This window comes from Mustela nivalis (genome assembly GCF_964662115.1).
Source record: "Mustela nivalis genome assembly, chromosome: 9".
Lineage (NCBI taxonomy): Eukaryota > Metazoa > Chordata > Mammalia > Carnivora > Mustelidae > Mustela > Mustela nivalis.
In genome coordinates, this window is record NC_139028.1 from 93,938,394 (window position 1) to 93,961,280 (window position 22,887).

The following is a 22,887-nucleotide window of genomic DNA, read 5'->3' on the forward strand; positions in this document are numbered from 1 at the left end:
TCTAGCCAGTGCCAGCTCCTACTTGAGAGACACTGGACAAGTTGCTCTGGTCCTCTGGGCTTCACTTTGGCCATCTGTACACAGGGCTCTGTCTTGTCATTTTCTGATTTGTCATGGTTAGGTCAGAACCAGTCTGCCTGAGGGGCCAGCGCAGTGGCAGTGGGCGGATACGGTGGGTGGGGCACAGCACCCACTCTTCCCTTCAGGCTGCTCCTGTCCATGCTTGGGGAAGGCCTCCTGACTCTCTCCTGAAGCAGGAATGGTGCAAACAGAGGCAGCTTATCACAGTCTTCAGCCAGTCGGGGTCTGCGGGGGGCAGATCCCACAGGTGACAACGGAGTTGGTGGCAGCTGCCTGTTGTGTGTCACTCTGCAGCTGGTGACAGGGTGTGGGGGCTGTGCTCATCATTCTTAGGGCTGAAAATTATTCTTATTTAAAAGGGGCCTCAGGTGGATGGGGCTGCCCGCCCGTGTGACTTGGTGGATGTGTACACATCCTGGAGCGCGAGGCCTGAGGGCTGCCGACTGAGCACGGGAGGGGACAGGAGCCGGCCCCACAGTCCTCCCTGTCCCACAGCTTCCTGGGTTTGTGGCTGTTGCAGCAGGAAGCCAGGAAGTAAAACACGAGGACGGGCCATTCAGCTCACCTTTCTACTTCCCTGTAGCAGTGCCCTGAGTGGGAGGCCGCTCGGTCACCTCAAGTCTCAGGTCCTCGTAAAAGGAGTTAATATCCTGTAATTACACCAATGTATTGCACTTAGCAGGCGCGTTTAAAGAAGGGCAGCAAAATGGATCCTCTTTCAACAGTGGGACCTTTACTGGGCAAATGAAATCCCAACGCCAACCTGTGGAAGGCTTCTGAAGGGGCTCCATGGTTTTATTTCTTCTTGGCCTCGTCTGATGATTTGCAAAGATCTTTCCAAATTCCAGTGGCACTTGAGTAGTCGTTGAGACTTGGAAAGGGAGCAGGCCTATTTTGATTTCTGCGGTACATACTGAAAAATGTTAAGTCACTGTGGGTTCATCCTGAGAAGCAGGTGGAGGGGCAGATCGAGTCCCACGTTGGGCTCCTTGCTCTGCGGGGAGCCTGCTTCTCCCTCTGCCTGGTACTCCACCTGCTGGGCTCTTGCTCTCTCTCCTTTAAATAAATACAATCTTAAAATTAAAAAAAGAATCTGAGACTAAAATGACAGTAGCAGAGGTGCTGAGGAAAACGAGTTTTGGGCGTGCCATTCTGCTGGGTGCATCACACAATCTCATGTCTCCTCTCGTCAGACCTGCGTGGGTGGCACTGCTCATAGTCTTGGACTCTTGGACCCCATGTGCCCCAGGTCATGCAGCTGGGGTGGGGCCTGGTTAAGACTCAAACCCGGGTTCATTCCAAAGCCATGACCATTAACCAAAAAGCCATCAAGTCCTGGGAACTGCTCAGGGGACAGGATCCTTGAGCCCAGCCCTGCAGGATAAGTTAGATCTAGATAAGGAGAGAAGAAAAGGAAGGGAATTCTGGGCAAGGGAAGCAGTAAAAACGATCAGAAGCTAGGGAGAGGGAAGAAGCATGGCGTGGAGCCCTGCCCACTGGTGGTGAGCTCTACCGGGCAGTGACCGTGTTGTCCAGAGCCACCACTGCATCCCCAGTACCTGGGTGAGTGGCCGGTGCATGATGTATGGTCAGTATATATTGCTTGAAGATAGAGCCACCCTATGATCCAGGAGTCACACCACTGGATATTTACCAAAAAACAAAAATAAACAAACAAAAAAACACCAAAAAAACAAAACAAAACAAAACAAAAAACCAGAAACACTAATTCAGAGAGATACGTGCGTTCCTCTATTTATAGCAGCATTAACTGCAGTAGCCAAAATAGGGAAGCAGCCCAAGTGACCACGGACTGATGAGTGGATGAAGAGGGCGTGGTGTATAAAGACAAGGCAATATTACTCAGCCTTCAGAAAGAATGAAATCTTGCTATGTGCGACATCATGGATGGAGCTAGAGTGTACTATGTTACGCTCAGTGAAATAAGTCAGCGGAAGAATAATACCATACGATTTCACTCATTTGGAATTTAAGAAACAAAGCAAACGAGCAAAGGCAAAATAGAGAGGGAGGCAGATCAAGAAACGGACTCTTACCTATAGAGAACAAACTGAGGGTGACCGGAGGGGAGGTGGTGGGGGGGGTGGGGGGAGCAGAGGCTGCGGGTTAGGGAGGACCCTTGTCACGAAGAGCCCCAGGGATGCGTGGAGGTGTTGGATCCCTGTGTCGTACACCTGAAACCAACACTGATGTCAACTCGGCTGGAATTAAAATTTATAAAAAAAATAAATAAAATCAGGAAACAATAATTATTGTGTATATGGATACACAGACATTTGTGTTCTCAGTAGACCCTGAGCCTCTTGAGGGCAGGGACTACGTCTTAGAAATCTGGATGCTCCACAGCTCCCAGTGGTTAATCGATGACGAACACTCAGTAAATATGTTCTGATGGAATGAATGAGTGAACAGCACATAAGGATGGTGAGATGGGCCCGAGTGAGGAGGCACTGATGCTTCGGGAAATACTGAGCACTACACATGGGCTGGCATGCTCAGGGCAGATCATGGAAAGTCTTTAGTGCCAGGAGAAGGAGCTCCTGTGTTCTTTTGTTAAGGAGTTTTTTAAAAAGCCATCTCTTAATGCACAGTGATGCGGCGTCTACAGAAACCCAGCCAGTGCCCAGACCTTGGTGTGTATAGGAACCACCGTCAAGCACAGAAAAGAAATCACTTTTCTGTAGGATTGCCTTAACCTATGCCCATTGTCACTGGCTTCCCACCTGGGGCAAGCACGGTGTTAGAGTCAAAAGGAGACCCGTGAAAACCTGTGAATGGGAGCTGGTAGGGGATGGATGTTATTGCCGGGTGCTGGAGTCGTTTTTAAAATGGTGTGGCTGGATAATCCCCGCCAATCTCCTCTAAAATGATCTGCTCAACCTGGGACTTTTCAATACAAAGCGTCCTTTCTTTTCAGGTGTTGGCTAAATTTGTGGTTTTAAGAAATCCTGAGAACCGGAGGGCAGCCCTGGGAGAAGCCCTTCCCGGGGGCACTCGGAACCTTCTGGTCCAGAGGAGAAGGCGCTCCCCTCACCTGGACTTATGACCCGCGGCTTCGCTCCCAGTCTGCCCACTGAGTTCCACAAGATGGGCTCCTTCCGCAGGCCCAGGCCGCGTTTCATGAGCTCCCCAGTGCTCAGCGATCTGCCCCGGTTCCAAGCAGCCCGGCAGGCTCTGCAGCTCAGCTCCAACTCGGCCTGGAACAGGTAACGGGGAGGGGGCGATTGTCGTGAAGTGGACGGTGGCCAACGGCCAGAGCAGGGCCTGGGGACTGGCTTAGCTTCTGCTCCTTTGGAGAGCTCTGTTCCAGAAGGTCATGATTGTACAGCTAGGCAGCTGCTGAAGAAAGCACATTTTCCTGTGGACGACATGTCCGCTGCCTTCCCTTGTTTGAGCCCCTGGTGGCCTCTGGCAACCCAAGTCAGTTAACCGGCCCAGGAAATTTGGGTTGGAATTGACAGCTTCTGTTTCTGCTTCTCGGTCAACCCCAGCCTATTCACGTACCTGGGGGTGGGCCCGAGTAAGGAACCTCAAGTCACCTGTTACCTCTCTGGGAAGGTAAGACATAAGCCCCATGAGTGGTATAATGAGCCACAGGTGCATGGGGAAGGTGACACTGGCTTTTATGCAGGGTCTGGTCGATGTTTTATACACCAAGCAATGAGTGGAGACAGAATCAACACCATGTTTTGCATCCCTCTGGGCTGCTGCTTTCGTATCTAGCCATTACTCTTTGGATGAATTAAATGCCTCATGATTTTAACTGACTGAGCCTCCCAAGCACCTAGCATATCATTATTTTAAAACATTACTGAATTCTTTATGCTTTGACTCATTCTGGATTTTCTCATGAATGCACAACTCTCGCAATGGGGCTGAAGATGGGGCTCTGACATGTTTCGCTGTGAATGGATCTGTGTTCTTAAAAAAAAAAAAGCCCTGGGGTCCTCGATAAAGAAGAGATTGCAGTCTGCTGCTTGCTGACATATTGGGCTGGTGCCGCAGAGCCTGTGGAGTCAAGACTTAGCTGTGGCCCCGCCAGGGACTAACCCACCAATGCCTCTGCACCTCCCAGGAGGGGAATGGAAGGGGCAAGAGAGGCTAGCCTCAGTGAGACTCTTCCAAGGTAACCCTATCAAAAAGACAAGGAAAAAGCAGTTCATATCAGCCCCAGGCACACAGGCAAGGACAGGGACCTTGCAGGGACAGGGACCTCCTAAGTGAAGGAACCCCAGGCATCCGCTTGCGCCATTTTGAATTCCTCCAGGCCCAGCGTCCTGAGAGCACATCCCAGCATCTGTCCTTCGTGAGGGCTGCTTGCTAGCAGCGCGGCCGATGGGGCCAGTGAGGAAGACCGGCTCGCCTTTGAGAAACTTGGGGGGCGGGGTCTGCTTTTGGATCTTCTTGGTCTCACTCTTCCTGTCTCTCCACTGACCCGGGGAAGGAAATAATGGATTTCTAGGGATGGAAAACGGGGCCCTGTTTGTGCCATGGGTTCCCTGGCCCTTGCACCTGCTTTTAGCCCTGAGCTGTTGATTGAGGCTGCCCTAGGCAGGCAGATCCTTTAACGAGGGCTCATTTCTGTTTCCCCCATAGCGTCCAGACTGCCGTGATCAACGTCTTCAAAGGAGGTGGCTTGCAAAGCAACGAGCTGTATGCACTGAATGAAAACATCAGGTACGTGGATGACTAGGTCAGGGGCCATTTTCCACCTGTGGACCTGAGGTTCCCCTCTGTCGGCCTGAGCTGGGGCAGTGGGGGCTGTCCCACTGGCAGCCTTAGCTTAAAGTTTTTGTCTGCTTGGTTCTTATAGCTTCTGTCAACTTTTACTGGCTCATAGGGCTACTAAGCTCCAAGACCCTTATCTGTCTAGATAATAATGATCCATGGCGGGTTCATCCATTTATTCCTGTGTGGGGCACGGTGGGGGCAACCACGGGGTGGAGGGTTGACATACGGCAGATGTCACATATGTCACATCTGTACATATGGATTGTGCCCTGCTTAATCAATAGGTGCCATATTGGGCAAGATGGCCTCATGGCTAAAACCAGACTGTTTGGAATTCTGTTGCCCTTGTGGCTTTCACTAACTTAAGTTTCTTACCAACTTCTTTGTTCCTCAGTTTCCTCTTACATGAAGTATGGATGGGAAATGTGCCTACTTCCTAGGATTCTTGTAGAGATTTAAATTGAGATATTGTGGGTGCCTGGGTGGCTCAGTGGGTTAAGCTGCTGCCTTCGGCTCAGGTCATGATCTCAGGGTCCTGGGATCGAGTCCCGCATCGGGCTCTCTGCTCAGCAGGGAGCCTGCGTCCTTCTCTCTCTCTCTGCCTGCCTCTCAGTGTACTTGTGATTTCTCTCTGTCAAATAAACAAATAAAATCTTAAAATAAATAAATAAATAAATAAATAGAGATATTGTATAAATGACCTGTTAGGACAGGGTCGGGGCTCTCGAAGTACTGGGGGCTCTTATGACTGTGTGCGTTGTGGCAGTCATTACGGTAAAGTTTTGGCAATACAACCCTCAGTAAGATGTGGTCCTTGAGGGGTTTCTTGTCTTCCAGAATCTTCTCAGTAGTGTCAGCTTTTCATAAATTTATTCACTCCTTCAACAAATATTTGAGTGCTGCTTATTGGCCAGGCACTGGAGAGACAGCACTGAGCAAAGACCGAGGTGCACCCTGCTGTCCTGTGATTTCAGTATTCAGTCGGGGGGACCATCACTGGTCAACTAATTATACCTATAAAATGTAAAAGTGCTGTTGTGAGAGCTGCTGTGAGGAAAGCACATCTCTATGACTCCCATCTTGTCGAGGCCAGGAGTGATGTCCTGCTTGTTCCATCTTCTGGAGGACCGGTGGGAATTCACCAGGTGAAACTGCAGGTACAAAGGTCCTGTGGTGACAGTGAGCAAGAAACCAAGAAAAGGCCTACGAGCAGAGACTGCCCGAGGTTTGGGGGTGGTACGGTCAGGTTTGTGTTTTGGGAAATGAGGACAGAGAGAGGCAGACAAGCCCAGAGCTGGGGAAGGAGGTTGCACATTAGGCCCTTTAATGTCCTAGTGTTCTTGCTTATCTGGTGTGTTAAGTGCAGAACATCAAGGCAAAAGACCCAGCCCTGGAGTGGGCGGAACAATCAACACGGCCATTGTTTGGGTCCTGTTTACATTTAGTAAAGTTGTGTGTTTTGAGGGTCAGTGAGGTGTTTTAAGAGCTCTGCTTTCATTAAAACCTTTGGGGCTCAGAAGTAAACTGAGGTGTGTTGAATTTCTACCCAGGAGCTTGAATTTCACATAGTAATTACCCAAATAGGGAAGAGACAATAGAGCTGGTCTAGCCCAAGGCCTCCTTTTACAGAGAAGGAAACTGAGGCCCCAAGAAGTCAAGTGACAGGGGCAAAGCAGGGTCAGCCAACCCCTGGGTTGTAGGAACTCTTATTTTACTCCAAGAACTAAGATCCTGGCCTCCCCGGGAGGGTTCTTTAGCTCAAAGTGGAAGTATAAATAAATAAAACAGTGACTCAGGAACGTGCTAATTGTTCTTCACTTCGGGAGACCGATCCTGAAATTGTACTTAAAATCTTTGTTTGTGGGCAGCGAGGAAAAGTACTGGCCCCGGAAGATTCCACCAGACCTCTTATCCCTGGGGGGTTGTTGCTAACTGAGAGGCCTGCAGGTGCCCAGCAAGTCTTCTGAATGTGGGAGGCTGGCTGGAGGCACAGAGGTGAGCGTTGCCCCTGTGTGGAGAGGGGTCTGTGGATCGCCCTGGAAGAACGTGGGGCGGGTGCCATGTCAGCCTCTTTCTCAACCGGAAATTAAGACTTTTATGTGAAATTTCCTGGCTTTTAAATGTTAATAAACAATCCGAATTTCCCCCAAACATTAGTGCAGGTCAAACAAAATGTATCTGTGGGCTGAATGGGACAGAGGCTGTGTGTTGACCCGAGGAGCCCCAGTGTGCGTGAAGGCCATGCTGATGAGGGCTGGCCTAGCACCGAGTTCACATGATGGGGGAAGGGAGCTCATCTGGAAAAGCACGGAGCACCTCTCACCTCCATCGGCCCCCTCGACCCTCCTCACAGCCGACCCTCCTCATAGCCGTGTGAGGTAACTGTTGTTCTTGTAGTTTATCCATAAACGTGTGGATAAGGAAAATAAAATAACTCTCGTCCAAGGTCCCCCAGCTATGGAAAGGGCAGAGTCGGGACTTGAACCCCCTGTCTCAGACACCTGTGTTAGTCTGTTCAGGCTGCTGTCATCAGTGCCACAGGCCGGGTGGCCTCTACCATAGGCATTTACTTCTCGCCGGTCTGGAAGCTGGGAAGTCTGAGGTCAAGGCGCCCTCAGATTCGGTTCCAGCGGAGAGCCCAGGTCCTCGCTGCTCGCTCACTGTGTCCTCCCAGGGCTCCGCCCCTTTGTGCTCAGCAAGCTCTCCCGTTTCGTGTAATAAGGTCACTAATCCCATCTCGAGGGCCACACCCTCATGATCTCATGGAAACCAGATGACCTTCCAGAGGCCCCATCTCCAAGTACCAGCACAGGGAGAGGGGGGGACTTAACACAGGAGCTTGGCAGGGACACAGGTCAGCCTGGAGCAACACCTATGTTCTTAGTACCACCTCCTAGAGTCGGAGGTTTCAGACTGGAAGAAAGTTTAAACGGATGGTCTTGGTCTTCTGCTTTCCTTTCACAAGGCCCCTGAGACCCCGTCTTTCATCATGTGCTATGATTCTTAACCCCCCTCTGCAAAGCATGACCACCCCCGCCGCCCCCGCCTCTACTCCTTTCCAGTTGTTGGGTCTGGGGAACGGGAGGGCAGGGCTGGCTGTTCTTTCCTATGTTTTGAGCAATTTTCCGGCCAGTGAGAAATACGCGTGGTTGGGGTTTGACACTGATTGCCCAGATGTGACGTGAGCCCGGAAGACGTCAAAGCTGTCAAAAACCAGACTTGCAGCTGCCGGCGTTCTTGGCCTTCTCCAGGAGAGTGGTTAGTGTGGAGATGGGTTGTCACATCACAGAGGCTCAGAGCCTGACTGGGCATGTGCTAGGCGTGCCAGGTGTCGGTGTGGCCGGGTGCTCAGTGGAGTCAGGTGCGCAGTGGAGTCAGGTGAGCCGGCCGGCATGCGTGCCCACATCTGCAGGTGCCTGCGTGGGAATGAACACAGCTGCCCCTCATTTCAGCAATTAAGATGCCAGAACAGCCCTGCTGCTCTTTGTGGAGACATTTGGGTTTTGGTTTTCCTTTTCTTTTCTCTTTTGGAAGTAGGTCCATAAACCTAGCAGGGTGGAGGGATGCCCAGTGCGGAGGGTGTATGGGGGGGAGGGCGGGGGCACAGGACAGAAGGAACATAGGGAAGAGAATGTGGAGGGAGAGAAGACCCGTGATTCTCCAGCCCGCTTCGCAGTCCGTTGTGATGGGTCTTTGTGCCAGAAGATCTGTGCCAGGTCCAGTAGAATTTTTTAACTTGTTAAGAGTCGTGTCTAGGGGTGCCTGGGTGGCTCAGTGGGTTCCTTCTGCCTTCCGCTCAGGTCATGATCCCAGGGTCCTGGGATCGAGCCCCTCGTCGGGCTCTCTGCTTAGCACGGAGCCTGCTTCCCTTCCTTTCGCTGCCTCTCTGCCTACTGGTGATCTGTCTGTCAAATAAATAAACAAAATTTTAAAAGAGAGTCGTGCCCAGATTCAGAGAGACTGGGCATCAAAAGGAGACCAGCTGTGTGACCTTAGGCAAGTTCCTTTGTTTTTCTCGGTCTCTGTTTTTCCTTCCATAAAACGGGGATAGGTAGCATCAACCTCAAGGTGGTTGGGGGAACAAGATGGTGCTAAACGCGTCACGAGGGCAGGGTCTAGTGCGTAAATACTTTAACCATTACGTGCCTATCCTAGTGAAATGGTGGTGATAGTAAAGTGATAACTGATGGACGAGTACCACGTGTGAGAGCACAGGGCAGTGTGGTGACTTGCCGCAGGGGCGGTGTTGTTTAAAGACCCCTCCAGCAGTTCGGATGCAGTGAGCTCACTTTGAACAAGAGAGGTCCAGGACGGGCTCCTCCAAGAATGTGCTGGACTTGGAGTCTGGGTGAGGCTGGGTGCTTACAAGGAGCCAGCTGTTTGTCCTTTCCGCCGAGAAAAGAACGAGAGGAAATGACTCTCTCCGTTCTCTGTTCTACTCTAGCCAAACGGTAATAAACTTTGATGGACGTCCAAGTCCAGAATCAAAGCCGAAATCAGCGTCCCCACGTCCCCACGGCCAGCCCTGGCCTTCTTTGTAGCGGTAGGGTTAGTACGTGATCGTGAGTACTTGGAGGTCCTCTTAGTATAAACTCTCTAGGGGGCATCAATGTGGTTTTTAATCCTGTCCCCGGCCTCAATGCTGATGGGGCTGCCGTTTGGCAGTAGGGGCACACCTGGGTCTGAGGTTTGGGTTTGGTGAGCTCGCCAAAGACCGTGTGTGCAGTGGGGGACGAGCACAAGGCAGGGTGCCGGGGGAGTCCAAAAGGGGGGCACGGAATTTTTGGGGGGAAGGTGATAGTTGGAGGATGTTGAAATCTAGAGGATGAGCAGGCGAGGGTCAGTCGGGATATAACCTCCTTGCCACGGCCGTCTTCAGGCCTTCCCACCCCCTCCTCCTCCCCTGGAAGCATTTTTTTTCCCTCTGCCTTAATGAATGCTCAGAGGCCAGGTTTCCAGAAGCCAGAGATGGGTTATCTGCAGCTGGCCGGAGGCAGGAAACTCACATTTTCCTTCTCTTCTCCAACCACGCCGCTTCTGTTCTTGCTGGGAGGGAGGCGGCGTGGAGGAAACCCCAGAGATTTTCAAGGAAAGAGGTTCCAAGAACTGCGCTTGGTCTTTGACGGGTCTGAGTTGAAACGCCCTTCTTCTGAGTCATTTGGCTGCCTGAGCCCCTCCATGCCCCAAAGGGAAATGCACCCATCAGGTTTTCCCATCTCTGTGAGGGAGTCTGTTGGTTGGGTCGTGGGACCCGCAGCCACATGGGGGGAAGCGCTGGGACGAGCTGGGGAGGAGCAGAGTCTGGATGCGGCCCAGAGGCCGGCAGGGTCTGCGGCGAGGCTCCCGGAGGTGATGACGATGGCAGACGTTTGTGTCGGGTTTAGTGTGTGCCAGACTCGATTCTGAATGCTTTCAATATGGCCGTTCTTCTGGAACTCCCCACAGCTCTCTGAGGCAGGTCCCGTATCCCCGTCTTACGGATGAGGACACAGAGGCGCAGGAAACCGGGGCAACATGCCCGGAGTCACAGAGCTGGTCAGCAGCCACGCTGGGATTTGAACCCGAGTCTCCCGTATTCTTAAACACCGAGTAAGCAGGGGACAAGAGGAACGCAGAGCCTGCATCGTCTAGATCTAGGCCTGATGCCCCTGGGTATAGGACCTAGATTCACTACCAGATCCTGAGGTAGGCGAGGCATTGTTTTCTGAGGACCCTGCTTTGGGAGGGCTTACGATGGAGTCTCTTTTCAGCCCAGATGGTTCTGCCTGAGTATATGTGTTGTCCCTGTGTCTGTTCTGGCTGATACACACCCTTGACTTTGGGGGCGGGAAGAGTAGTGAGAGGGAAGTGACAAATCAGAAACCTCTGGGGCTGGCCCCTGTGGTGACGGTTGGCCCGTACGGTGTCTTGAGTCTCCCCTGAAAATCCAGGCCTCTCTGGAAAGTTCACATCGGGTAACACTGGAAGTGTAGTCTGGCCTGGAACTGGTCAGTGGGAGCCAAGGCCTGGCTGCTGGCTTTCAGGGGGTGCACTGCAGCGTCCCCCGTTCACGCCCACCCGTGTCCTCCACCCGTCTTACCAACCTGCCCCTGTGAGCATGTGGGGTACCACGGGCTGACTTTGAGGTCGGCCTCATTTTGGGTGAGGATCTATGTATAGGGCCCCGGGCAAGGCTCTGAGCCATCAGCCTCCTCTCATCTGTGACTCTCGATCTCGGGGTTGTAAGGTTAAGCCCCACAGTGGGTGTAGAGATTACATTAAAAAAAAAAAAAAAAAAAAAGGAAGGCCCGTGGAAGCTCTCTGTTGGTTGTCTCCATCTTTTTTTTACTGTCCCCACTCCCCGCTTAGGGTGTAGGAAAGCAAGAGGTATGGGAGTCCCTGCATTTATTTTCCATGAGTCGTGGACATCGCCTCCAGTGGTCCCCAGTCAAATGGACCCAAGGAGGAAAGCGGCATCGGCAGGTAAGTGCTTAAAGATGCTGCCTCCTTAAAAGAGTGTTCTGTTGCAGAAACGAGGGAAGTGATCTTCAGGGGAGTCAGCAGTCAGGTTGGGGTTCAGATTGGAGGGTACTGACCAGCTACCATATTGAGAACAAGGCCTGGATCACGAGGAGGTTGGGTTGGATCCTGCCAAGGCGCTGGGTTGGGGGGCCTGAGTATTGGGGCAGCCCCTAGTTAGTTGCGGAAATATCGAACGGCTCCTCCAGCCGTCCTGATGGATGCTGGGAACCACGAGCCCCATGACGCCTGTCTCGGAACCACGGCCTCCTCCCCTGGGATTTGGCTGCTCTGGGTCTTTCCCCATGTGCCAGGGAGATGGTGGCTCCTACCCGCGGTGGTTTCTCTCTGTCCTCTGGGCCGCTCCTGCGCCACCTGCCCCCTCGGGGTCCCCGTGCCCCACCACCAGCCCGGATCCGGCTCTGGCCCGGTCTTGTTTACTCTTCAGGCCCACAGAAGTGGGAAGTTGAGTTGACAAGACAGTGAGGGGCGAGATGGCGGGTCTGTGTAATAACAGGAAATCTTGTCATCTGGGGTGATGTCTCGCCCAGTCAGCCTGGGAGGGGAGAAAGGGTGAGATAATACAGGCCAGTGTGTGGTTCCCCATTTTTTTCCCTATTGTGGCCTTTCTGGCTTCTGACTGAACGTCGTGCCCCGTTCCCTTTTGGGTTGGGTCCGCATGAGCATCCTCTGCCATTACTCCCGGGTCCCCACTTCCTCCTTCCAGCTCAGGCTGGGGCTGCTGCTGCTGCTGTTGCTGGTTAGCGGCAGGACGCTGTTTGCACACAAGGCCTGGCCTGGAAGCCTCATACGTGACACGGGCGCAGCTGGAGCCCCGTGAGCCGGGACGTCCCCTCCATCTTCATCAAGCCACCTTTTCCCCCAAGTTTGCGCCCACCTCCCTCCCTTTGTTACCCTTCGTTCATTCAGTAAGGTCTGGCTCCCCGCGGCTGGCCTCCTCCATGAGTTTCACCGGGGCCCTTCCTGCCAGGCTTAGTCCGGCCGTGCTCCGAAGGAGATGCAGAGAAACCGTTGGGTCAGGTTCTTGGGAGTGTGGGCGTCCAGGTCCGCAGCCCTGGGTGGCACGCACCTGCCCGGCTTCGGGTGCCTCAGGCCTGTTCTGGGAACTGCCCGGTTCAGGATGAACTCCTTTAACCCCTGCAGTAGTCCATAGAGTGGTATCCTCGTTACCTCTGAACTCCGGCTGGGGACCGGGCCCAAGGGACTGACCGGTGATGCTGACTTGCAGGGGTGATCGCTGACAGTGGGCTTCAGTCCCGGTCCTCACGCTCCACGAGGCCCCTCTCCTCTCTGTCCATACTGACCTCTGAGGTCGGTTTCCTTGTGGATAAGAAGTGGAGCCACTACCACCACCGGTGGCTCTGTTTGGCTTACAGGAGGAAGCACCTGCTGTGTTTGTTGTGGACCACAGCGCCTGGTGCCTGGGCTTAGAAACCTTCAGTTTGGGGGAAAATCATCCTGCTCCATCCTGGGGAGCATTTACTGCTGATTCCTTATTCTTATCTATTTGTTCCAATAAGGAATTACATTCCTCTTTTCAGAGAAAATTCCCTGGGGGAGGGGGGCTGCCAGAGTCTCAGCCCCCCGTGCCTTAGCCAGAACACGCAGCCTAGAGCTTGGAGTCCATGAGAGTTTTCACCTCTTTCGGATCTAGGGAACCACAAACCACAGGCTCGTTAATTCTGTTGTCATTCCTCCCGCTTTGCTCTCCTTTCTGGTGCTTTCCAAACTCTACTGGCGAAGTTAGCGAGGAAGGTTAGAGGGTGAGTGGACTCTCCGTGAATTTAGGTCTGTGCACCTCTCACGCCTTGGTGCTCGTAGTGTCTGTTTTTGGAGAAGATGGGGCTCCTGTGCCTCATGAGACCGTGGCCCCGGCGGGGAGAAATCTCTGTCCAGGCCCTGTTCATCCCTTCCAGCAGCTCGCACGGTGTCTGACACACAGCAGGTGCTCCGGAAACGGCTGTGATTCGGTGAATGAATTCGTGGATCTCTAATCTCTCTCGGTGGCTCTGGAGGAGAGCTCCTGCCGGGTCCTCCCCTGAAGATGGTGTATCAAGACAGAGGGGTGGAAAATCCCTTTTTTTCTCAGTTCAGCTAAGATCATGTTTTTCAGAAGTACTCTTTCCTTGTAAATCAAGTGCTAGCAGAATAAACACCGAGAATAGAAACAGGTTGGAGCTTGTGCGGTGACTCAGCGACAGTCTGCTCTCCCGTGGCTGGGCCAGCTCTGGCTGCCTCCCCACTTCTCTCTCTGAGTTGAATTCTCAGGCTGCCAGGCTGAAATGGGTTCCCTGGGACCACCCGCTTCCTGACATTGCAACCTTGATGGCAACTCCTTCCCAGAATTCCTTCTCGGCTGCAGGCCATTTGGTGGTAACTCTGGTGGTGGCTCTTGTTAATTAAATGTATGTTTTTTTTTTTCATAGGATTCATGGGGTAGAGAAATTTTAAATAAATAAGAAGCTATAATATAAAGAATCCTGGGGCGCATGGGTGGCTCAGTGGGTTGGGCCACTGCCTTCGGCTTGGGTCGTGATCTCAGGGTCCTTGGATCAAGCCCTGCATTGGGCTCTCTGCTCAGCAGGGAGCCTGTTTCCCCCACTCTCTCTGCCTGCCTCTCTGCCTGTTTGTGATCTCTCTCTCTGTCAAATAAATAAATAAAATCTTAAAAAAAAAAAAAAGAATCTCCCATACCCCAGAAATCTAGTTCTCATTCAGTACCCCTCCCAAAGATAATTACTAGAACAGCAGCTTATTGGACATTCTTCCAGAACTTCTTTATGCATAGGTAAGGAACATATATATGGACAAGCAGCCGGGGGCACTCAGCAGTTTATAGGAGGTCCACAGACTGGGATCTCTATCTCCTCCTAACTTCAGGGAATAAAGTTTGCTGATGTGATTTGTTGCCTTGCTTAATTTCCAGCTGGCTGCAACTTTCTCCAGCTCCTTACTTGGGGAGATGGAGAGGAGGGGACAGAACCCAGTGCATTTATATGTAATTTTTAAAATGCATACATGCTTGGTGTGTTTTCAAAATCAAGGTGCTGTCTATTTCAGTTCAAAGGGCCTATTGGAAACCAAATCACATCACTGTTCCAGAGCAATAAGTTCAAAGAACAGATGTGACACCTGAGTTAATTCATATTCTGTAAATAAAAATACATATTCTTATTTTTCTCTTATCTTTCCACAAGGAAGCATTTTATATACACCTTTCAGCATCTTCCATTTTTTTTAAGACTTTATATGACCTAGATCTTTATGTATCATTAGAGTTCTTTTTTTTAACCATTGCATAAAATTCCTTTGTACGAGTGAACCATAATTTTTTGTGCTTACTTTATTGGTGCCCGTTTATGATGATTCCTATATTTTGCTGCAGCAAAAACTCTGGACATAGATACAGTGACCTTGTCTAACACATAACATGCTCGGAAGTAGGACAGGTTTTGTAAGGGACAGAACTGACTAGTGATTGGCCCCTCTCCTCCTCAGGACAACAGAACATTGACCTAAATGATCCAATGGGGTCTATTCCGTTCGGCTTCATCTGTATCACGAGACCTAGTGGACAGGAGTTTGAACTCGGGACTGAGGAAAGAACACACGTCTGGTTCTCTTACCATACCCGAGCAGAAGTAATCCATTAATTAGGTTGAAAGGGTAGAAGGCGGATTGTCGTGCAGATTCCTCTGTCTGGTTCCTCCTCAGTAAAGGGCTGAGGGTCCTCCCACGTTCTCAGCTTGGTGGAAGCATCTCCGAGCTCCACCGCTCAATCTTCTCCATCGCCATCGCGCTGCTCCTGGTGTGGCTGCTTCTAACTCCAGTCTTAGAAGCTTCAGTCTTTTTGAAGCTTCTAAGTTTGTCCTTGTCTTGGTTGTGTCAAGTTCCTTCCTTAGCCTCTGATCCTTTATCAGCCGGTCCCCACCCCCCTGCAAGCTTTGTCTCTCCGCAATGCTCTGCAGCATCTGCCTGTGGCCATGCCTGGTGGCAGCCCTGGTGGGACCGGAAGATGCTGTACCTTCCCCTCGCTGTGGGTGCAGCCTTTCTTCCTCCCTTGACCAGTCCGGGACCATGCTTCCCAGATTCCTCAGTTGGGTAGTGTGGGGATGCTCCGAGCACGGCAGCGACCCTGGGCAGTAATCACCTGCTGACCGTATCCAGTCTAATGAACGATTGACATGGGTCCCTTCTCCACGGTGCTCCGGGAGGGTTTCCCATAGCAGCTGACCTCAAAGGACTACGCTTCCCCCGGAACACCTTCACCAGCAGTGTCCCAGCACGGATTGCTCGTGGACACCAATTCCATAGCCCGTTACTTGATCTCAAAGCCGTGTCCGTCCCTCAGTGTCACGGGGACCCAAGTAGTGCTTGGGAAGCTCTGTTCAGGGTAGTCCGTTATTATTAGGGCTTCTTTGTCCCCTCCTTGAAGAAGCTTGCCTTCCTCCTCTGGGTTTCAAGGCTTCCTGGTGGCCATGAAGATCTTTCTGGGAGGTGCCTCTCCCTCCAGCAGTCAGAAGCGGCTTCCCTGACTCTTCCTGTTCTAAAGCCTGCACCTGGGGCTCCCCACTGGTTTTTCTTTTCTGCCTGAGAGACGCCTCTAGCCTCCAGGAACCTTGGTGACTGACCAGCCCTTGGCCTGCTGACTGATGCAGGTTCCCCTGCCTCTTGTCAGAGAGGCCCACAACGGGGTGAGCTGCTGGGCTGTGTTTGTGGGGTGGCCTTCCAGGAGCCCCCCGTGATATTAGGTCTCAGAATGCAGTATCCATCACATGCACATTTTCAGCTGTGGGCCAAGGAAGGTATTTTCCTAGCTCAGCACGTGTTTGCAGCTTTCCAGGGGTCTCTCTGGTATGAGAATGTGGACCATGGAGCTCTCTCTCTGTTTCTTTTGCAATCCTGTTGCATCTGTGGTCTGCCCCTAATGATACCTCGCTGTGACTTCCTGTTTCTCCTCCAGCGACATGTGGGAACACATTGTTGGGGTGGGGGGTGATACCCAGCAGGTGTTGTCAGAAGCCTGAGCATTTGCCCCTTCATGACCATGACTGGTGGGATGGGTCAGCGACATCATTTGAAGCGGGGAAGAGCGTACCCCCCTAGGGAACGCCCCAGGTCTGGGGAATGAATTCTTGTTTTTAGCTTTCTCACCTTGTTTGGATCCAATGAAAGAAAGAGCAGTGGGGCCAGTCCCATGACTGTCATGGGGCGAAGAGGGGCTGGTGCCAAGACCTCTATTTTAAAAAGTCATTTTAGGAGCGCCTGGGTGGCTCAGTGGGTTAAAGCCTCTGCCTTCAGCTCAGATCATGATCCCAGGGTCCTGGGATCGAGCCCCGCATTGGGCTCTCTGCTCAGCAGGGAGCCTGCTTCCCTCTCTCTCTCTCTCTGCCTGCCTCTCTGCCTGATTGTGATCTCTGTCTGTCAAATAAATAAATAAAATCTTTAAAAAAATAAAAAGTCATTTTAGCTCTTGAGATTCTGAAGTCATCTTGCGAGTGTGTTTGTGAGCCTCGAGACCTCCTGTGCTCATTTCCGGGTAGCAGGTGCCACCACAGTGTCTGGCACGTGAAGGACAGGGGTCAGTAGAATCCCTTTTCCCTGTTGTCGTCGCCTTTGAAGGACTTCCTCAGTCCCTCCGGGATGGGCAGCAAGACCAGCCCAGCCACGGCACGGAGCTGAATGAGCTGATGGATTTGGAGGAGAGGCCGGGTGGGATTATGGGGAAAGATGTTGAATTTGCAGGAGGCCTGGGTTTGAGTCTCAGCTCTGCCACTGGCTTATTCTGAGCCTCCGTTTCTCTATCTGCATAGGAGGGATAATAATTACCTTCCTTTCGCACATATTTTACAATCATGGGTTGAAGAATGTATGACAGATGTGGTTTAAACCATAAAGTCTACAAATATGGAGGATTCTAAAATTATGGTCTTTCTCCTCTTTGCTTTTTTTTTTTTTTCCCCCGCTTCCACGTGAAGCCAGGTGCCCTGGGCTTGCCTCTACCAACCCTATTAGAATGTCCAGTGGCTGGGTCGTGATCTCAGAGTCGTGAGATTGAGCCTCGTGTTGGGCTCTTCGCTGGGTATGGAGCCTGCTGATGATTCACTCTCTCCCTCTCTATCTATCCCTCCCTCTACTCATTCTTTCTCTTTCTCTAAAAAAAGAATCTGATGTGGCTGCCTGGATCCCCTGTAGGATTTCCATTGCCTGAATTCCCTAAGAACTCTTGGGTTACGAGAGCCTAACACACTCCCTTCTTAGACCTAGCCTTGGTCCCTGTGCCATTGGGGAGCACTCCATTGTCGTCATGCATCTGTGAACAAGACCCGGGGAACTCCATCCAGGACTGCTTGACAGTGTTTCTCTCTCCCCAGGAGGCTGCTGAAGAGTGAACTTGGATCATTCATTACGGACTATTTCCAGGTAAGCTGCGTGGGTCTGAGTATCCGTCATTCTAGAATACGTGGATGCATGTACCGTTCCCTCAGCATCCAGAATTACGGTCACCGAGTCCCCGAAAGGTGCACAGTCAGTGTGGCCCCTCCCCTCCTATAATGGACATGATGGTCTTGGGCAGCAGCCCTCAGCCTTTTTACTCTCACGACTCCTTTACGCTCTTACAAATGACCACTTTCTTGGGTTATCTCTAGGTCTTTACCCTATTGGAAATGAAACCTGAAAAACTTTAAAATATTTAATTCATTTAATATGTAATATTTATTATTTATATTATTTTTATTTTATTTTTTATTTCTATATTTATTTATAAATACATATATACTTACATATATTTATATATACTTATATTATGTATTATATATTATATATATTTATACATCTATATGTTTTTATTTTATTATTATTATTTTATTAATTTATTATTTAATTTAATATTTTTTTTTTTAAGATTTTTTATTTATTTACTTGAGAGAGAGACAGTGAGAGAGAGCATGAACGAGGAGAAGGTCAGAGAGAGAAGCAGACTCCCCATGGAGCTGGGAGTCCGATGCGGGACTCGATCCCGGGACTCCAGGATCATGACCTGAGCCGAAGGCAGTCGTCCAACCAACTGAGCCACCCAGGCGTCCCTATTTAATTTAATATTTAATTCATTTAAATAATAGACCTATTACCCCTTAGCCTAAACAGCATTTTTGTGAAAGATAGCTTTTCCAGAATAAACTCACCGAAGAGTAGCGTTGTGTTAGGCTTGTGACTCTGCTCCGTCTGGTCTCAGAGGGGAGAGCGGGTCCTGGTATCTGTCTCCCGTTCAGTTGTTGCGATACGGCCCGTCTTGTCGTCTCTGGAAAACTGCATGGTGCACTCATGGAGGGGTACAAGAAAAGGGGTAAGCTGTAGCTTAGGGTAACTGAGGAAATAATTTTGACCACGTGGAAAAGGTCTGAGGATCTCCCGTAGGACCCCAGACCTCCCTTTGAGAATTGCTGCTCTAGCTACCTTCCCTCGCACCCCATGGATGGCATCTAAGTCACCATAACTAGAAGTACCCTTCAGCCAACTTATTTCTGGTTTCTAAGCCTCCTGGTCTGTTCTGTTCATTGGATCAGGGGATCTGACATCCCAAACCCTGTTGTTACGGGGCTGTTGAATTCAAGGTTCCAGGCTCAGTTAGAGGACAAATACAAGTTGTTTTCCTGATTCTAACCACAGGCTCATGGGGGCAGGGGAGGCCATGGGGACGGACACATTGTTTGACTGAGTAACTGACTAGGTGACACTTTGGTGAAGTCTGAGCTCTGGCTTTTCACTTATTAGCTGAGTGGTCCTCGGGCAAGATGCTTTGTTTTCCCCATCTGTAAAATGGGAATAAAAACATTAGAGGTCGTTGAGTGGTTTACATGAAATAACACCTGTAAAGCATTCAGCACAGAGTGTGTGGGGAGAGAAGTGGGGGGACACAGTGGGGAGGGAGTGGTCAATATCGTGCCCCCTAAATCCAGATTACCTGACTCCAGATTACTATGCCTGACATAGCCACGTACTAGCTGTGTGACCTTGATCAAGTTGCTTTACCTCTCTGTGTTTTAGTTTTCTGTTCTATAAAAGCAGGGGTAATAGGACCAAACCTTATGAGGTTGTTGTGGACTAACTGGATTATTGTTTGTCAAGTGTTCAGGACAGAGACGAGCACAGAGGAAGACAGAGTAACGTGGTCGTTAAATTTATACATATGCATGTTTGTTATTCTAAGGTGTCATCCATCCCTTTTAAAGGGAAAGTAACATAAAAACAGAAAACATTTTGGTTTCAGGTTGGTGATGTTATTCCATATCCTAGGAGAAAATAGTTTTAAGACAGTTGAAAGAGGTTTTAGGTCTTAAAAACACAGGCATTCTCTTTTTTTATTTTTTTAACCAAGATTCTACTTTTACAAGCTTCTATTTTTATGTGCACTTTTTAAAAAAAGATTTTATTTATTTACTTGACTGACAGAGATCACAAGTAGGCAGAGAGGCAGACAGAGAGGGGGAGGAAGCAGGCTCCCCGCTAAGCAGAGAGCCCAATGCGGGGCTCAATTCCAGGATCCTGAGACCATGACCTGAGCCACCCAGGAGTCCCCACTTTTTTTTTTTTTTTAAGATTTTTAATTTATTTGATAGAGAGAGAAAGAGCACAAGCAGGGAGAGCAGCAGGGGGAGGGAGTAGGAGAGGCAGAAGCAGACTCCCCACTGAGCAGGGAGCCCAACATGGGACATGATCCCAGGACCCTGGGACCGTGACCTGAGCCAAAGGCAGATACTTAACCAACTGAGCCACCCAGGAGCCCTTTAGGTGCACTTTTAAAGAATGACAGATGTCAATCCCTTGAGACACACATGCACAAGCACGCATGTACACATGCAGAGCAGAAAATGGCCACTGTAAATCTGGACAAAGTGAGATGTTGCGGAAGCCTGGAATTCACTTGGCTCAGATGTCTCAGCTGCTGGAAAGAAAGCCCCTGTCCAGGGAGAGACAAACATAAAGATTAAGAAAGAGGTAATGAGTTACAAATGTGCATCATCTCGGTTGCCCTTGACTCAAAGGTCAGTCTTGTCCTCAGCCTCTCCTCTTGCTGTCTGTGGTGATTGATTTTTAAATCCAGCTCCAGAAAAGTGGTTTTTCAATCAGTCCTGGAGGAACCTGCCAGCCTGGCTGCCTTCCTTGTTGACATTTAAAATAGACAGCATTTGCTGTGGTTTCAATCGGGTTTTAAATGTCAGTTGTCTTCTGGCATGGGGGGCTTACCCTAGGATGGGTGGGGAAGGGCATTTGGGTGGGGACTTGTTTATCTGGGAAGCCTTGAGGTTTTTGGGGGCGGTTAATGCTGCTTACAAAGTATGCCAAACACTTAACTAATAACCACACATCATTTTTTTTTCTTTTCTTTCGAGAGCTTAATCAGACAAACTGCTTGGCAAATAGTGAGTCTCTGGGGGTGTGGGGTAGGAGCTGATTTTCACAGTTTTGAATCTGGGTTTTTCCTTAGTGTAAGGTGCTAGACTGGAGTGAAAGCTAGCCTGGGTGCTGTCTAGCTGTCTCTATAAAGTGTAGGTTTGAAGTCTCCTGGAGGAGCAGAGCCCCTTATAAAAAGAGGTGTCTGGTTCCCCAGCCCCTGGAAAGTACCTGGCGTAGAGTAGATGCTCAGTAAAGTTTCTCGGGAGAGAAGAAGGGGTTGTCTGCTGCAGGTAAATGATTTTAGATGGTGGAGACAAGGGCGTTAAAGAACACTCGCCTTAGTGGCTGGGAAGTGTTGCCCTTCCTTTTCCTTTAGTGCTGCCGATTACGCCAGAGAGGGTCTTGGTTTGTGCCGGGGTCTTTTACACTTCTGTGGGACTTGGCGATGGTGTTTCAGGAAGACAGAGCAGGCCTCAAACGTAGAACATTCAGCTAGGGACGCTAATTAGGATTTCACAACTTTTTTGTGTGTGCGTGTGTGTTGAGTTGATGGTTGAGTTACCTTCCATTTATGGCAAATGATGTTGCTGTAATTTCATTTTTAAACATGTGTGTGTTTTAAAAAGTGGATGGATTTAAGAAAAGTAGTCTGCAAAGAGTTAACCGTTTAAGCGGCCCTGGCTATGGCCAAAGGCTGAAAGTGGTTGGAGAGAGATTCGGGGTTTGGGTAGCCCCCTGCTAGGCACCGCTCAAAAATGGGCTGGTCCCAAAACCAGCTGTACCAAGTAGAACTCTCCAGGAGGGAGGCTGGAGGGGGAGGGGCATCCAGGAGCGAGGGTTTTAGAGGCCAGCCTTCGCATTCTACAGGCAGATATAGTTTCAAGAAGGAAAGTCTGAATGGGCTCCAGGAAGAACATTTCTCCAGCAAGGGAGGGGGTTGGTCTGGGGACACATGAGGAACAGAACCAAGGGGTGGACAGGTAAGACACCAATGCTGTGGATGTGGCTGCCTGAGAAGATGATGAATGGGTTCTTGGTGCACTGGGTTCCTCTCTGTGGACAGATGACTCCTTCCTGGCCATCTGCGTTTATCCATGGACACCCATCGCCTGGGACCCAGACCCCCAACCTGGACATCTCCACTTGAGTCTTCTCTGTGACTCTGTGTCTGAAAGTAAACATTCTCATGTTGTAGCTTTAAGTTTTTTTTAGATTTTATTTATTTATTTGACAGGCAGAGATCACAAGTAGGCAGAGAGGCAGGCAGAGAGAGAGAGGAGGAAGCAGGCTCCCCGCTGAGCAGAGAGCCCGACGCGGGGCTCCATCCCAGGATCATGACCTGAGCCAAGGGCAGAGGCTTCAACCCACTGAGCCACCCAGGCACCCCTCATGTTGTAGCTTTAAAGAAAGAGTCATGAAAGGGTATCTTCAGTGAAGAATGATGGCCATGACCTGAGGTGGAGGCAGAGGGGAAGCAGGTGGAAACACGGTGCTTATCATGCACATGCAGAAGACAGGCCGTCTGAGCCACAGAAGCACAGGTAGATTTCCAGAAGACATGGGCCCCCCAAAATTGAACATTTCCAGTATTGAATTTTTCTTTTGCCCTCTGTTTTGAATTGCTCCTGGAAGGAGACTTGGGGTTTCCCAGGGGAACTCCATGTCATGGAGACAGCTCTGTGGGATAATTGGTTCCTTATAACTTTGCAAACTGATGATAGGAAATGCTCTGTGTCTTTCTGTCACCTAATTAGTGGTTAACCACCTTGGTGGTGCGGGGCATGGGGATGGGAGGAGCTGCAGAGAGCATTTTCTGGGCTCCTTCTGTTCCCCCCGATCCCCGCAATACTTACAAACTCCACAGTGCCTTTCTTCCACATACTGGCCAACTCCAAAATGCAGCCTGCACCGGTGTTCTCACCTAAGGGCATCGTCTTCTCCCCTCTTCCTTGTCTTTTCGCTGGAGCGCAGCCCACTTGTCCAACGCCCCATCCCTTGCTAGCCTCTGTCCCCCTGATCCCTTTTTTCCATTTGGGGAATCCCACTGGTTGGGGAAGACTTCCCAGGCTCCACAAAGAGGAGCTGAAAGCTTTCTTCTCTATTCCAGTTGGGTTTGTGGGAAAAAAAAAAAAAAAA

At 50.5% G+C, this 22,887-nt stretch overlaps 1 protein-coding gene across 12 annotated transcripts in view; it reads left to right on the forward strand.

Annotated features, from left to right (window-relative positions):
• PRR5L (proline rich 5 like) overlaps positions 1-22,887 on the forward strand; it is a 145,016-nt gene that overhangs the window by 91,229 nt on the left and 30,900 nt on the right. For all 12 annotated transcript variants that reach the window (XM_082748970.1, XM_082748962.1, XM_082748968.1 and 9 more), the window contains 3 exons: positions 3,020-3,308; positions 4,699-4,779; positions 17,727-17,775. In XM_082748970.1, coding sequence (XP_082605096.1) covers positions 3,145-3,308; positions 4,699-4,779; positions 17,727-17,775 — 294 coding nt within the window. In that variant the 5' untranslated portion in view covers positions 3,020-3,144. The remainder of the gene's footprint in view (positions 1-3,019; positions 3,309-4,698; positions 4,780-17,726; positions 17,776-22,887) is intronic.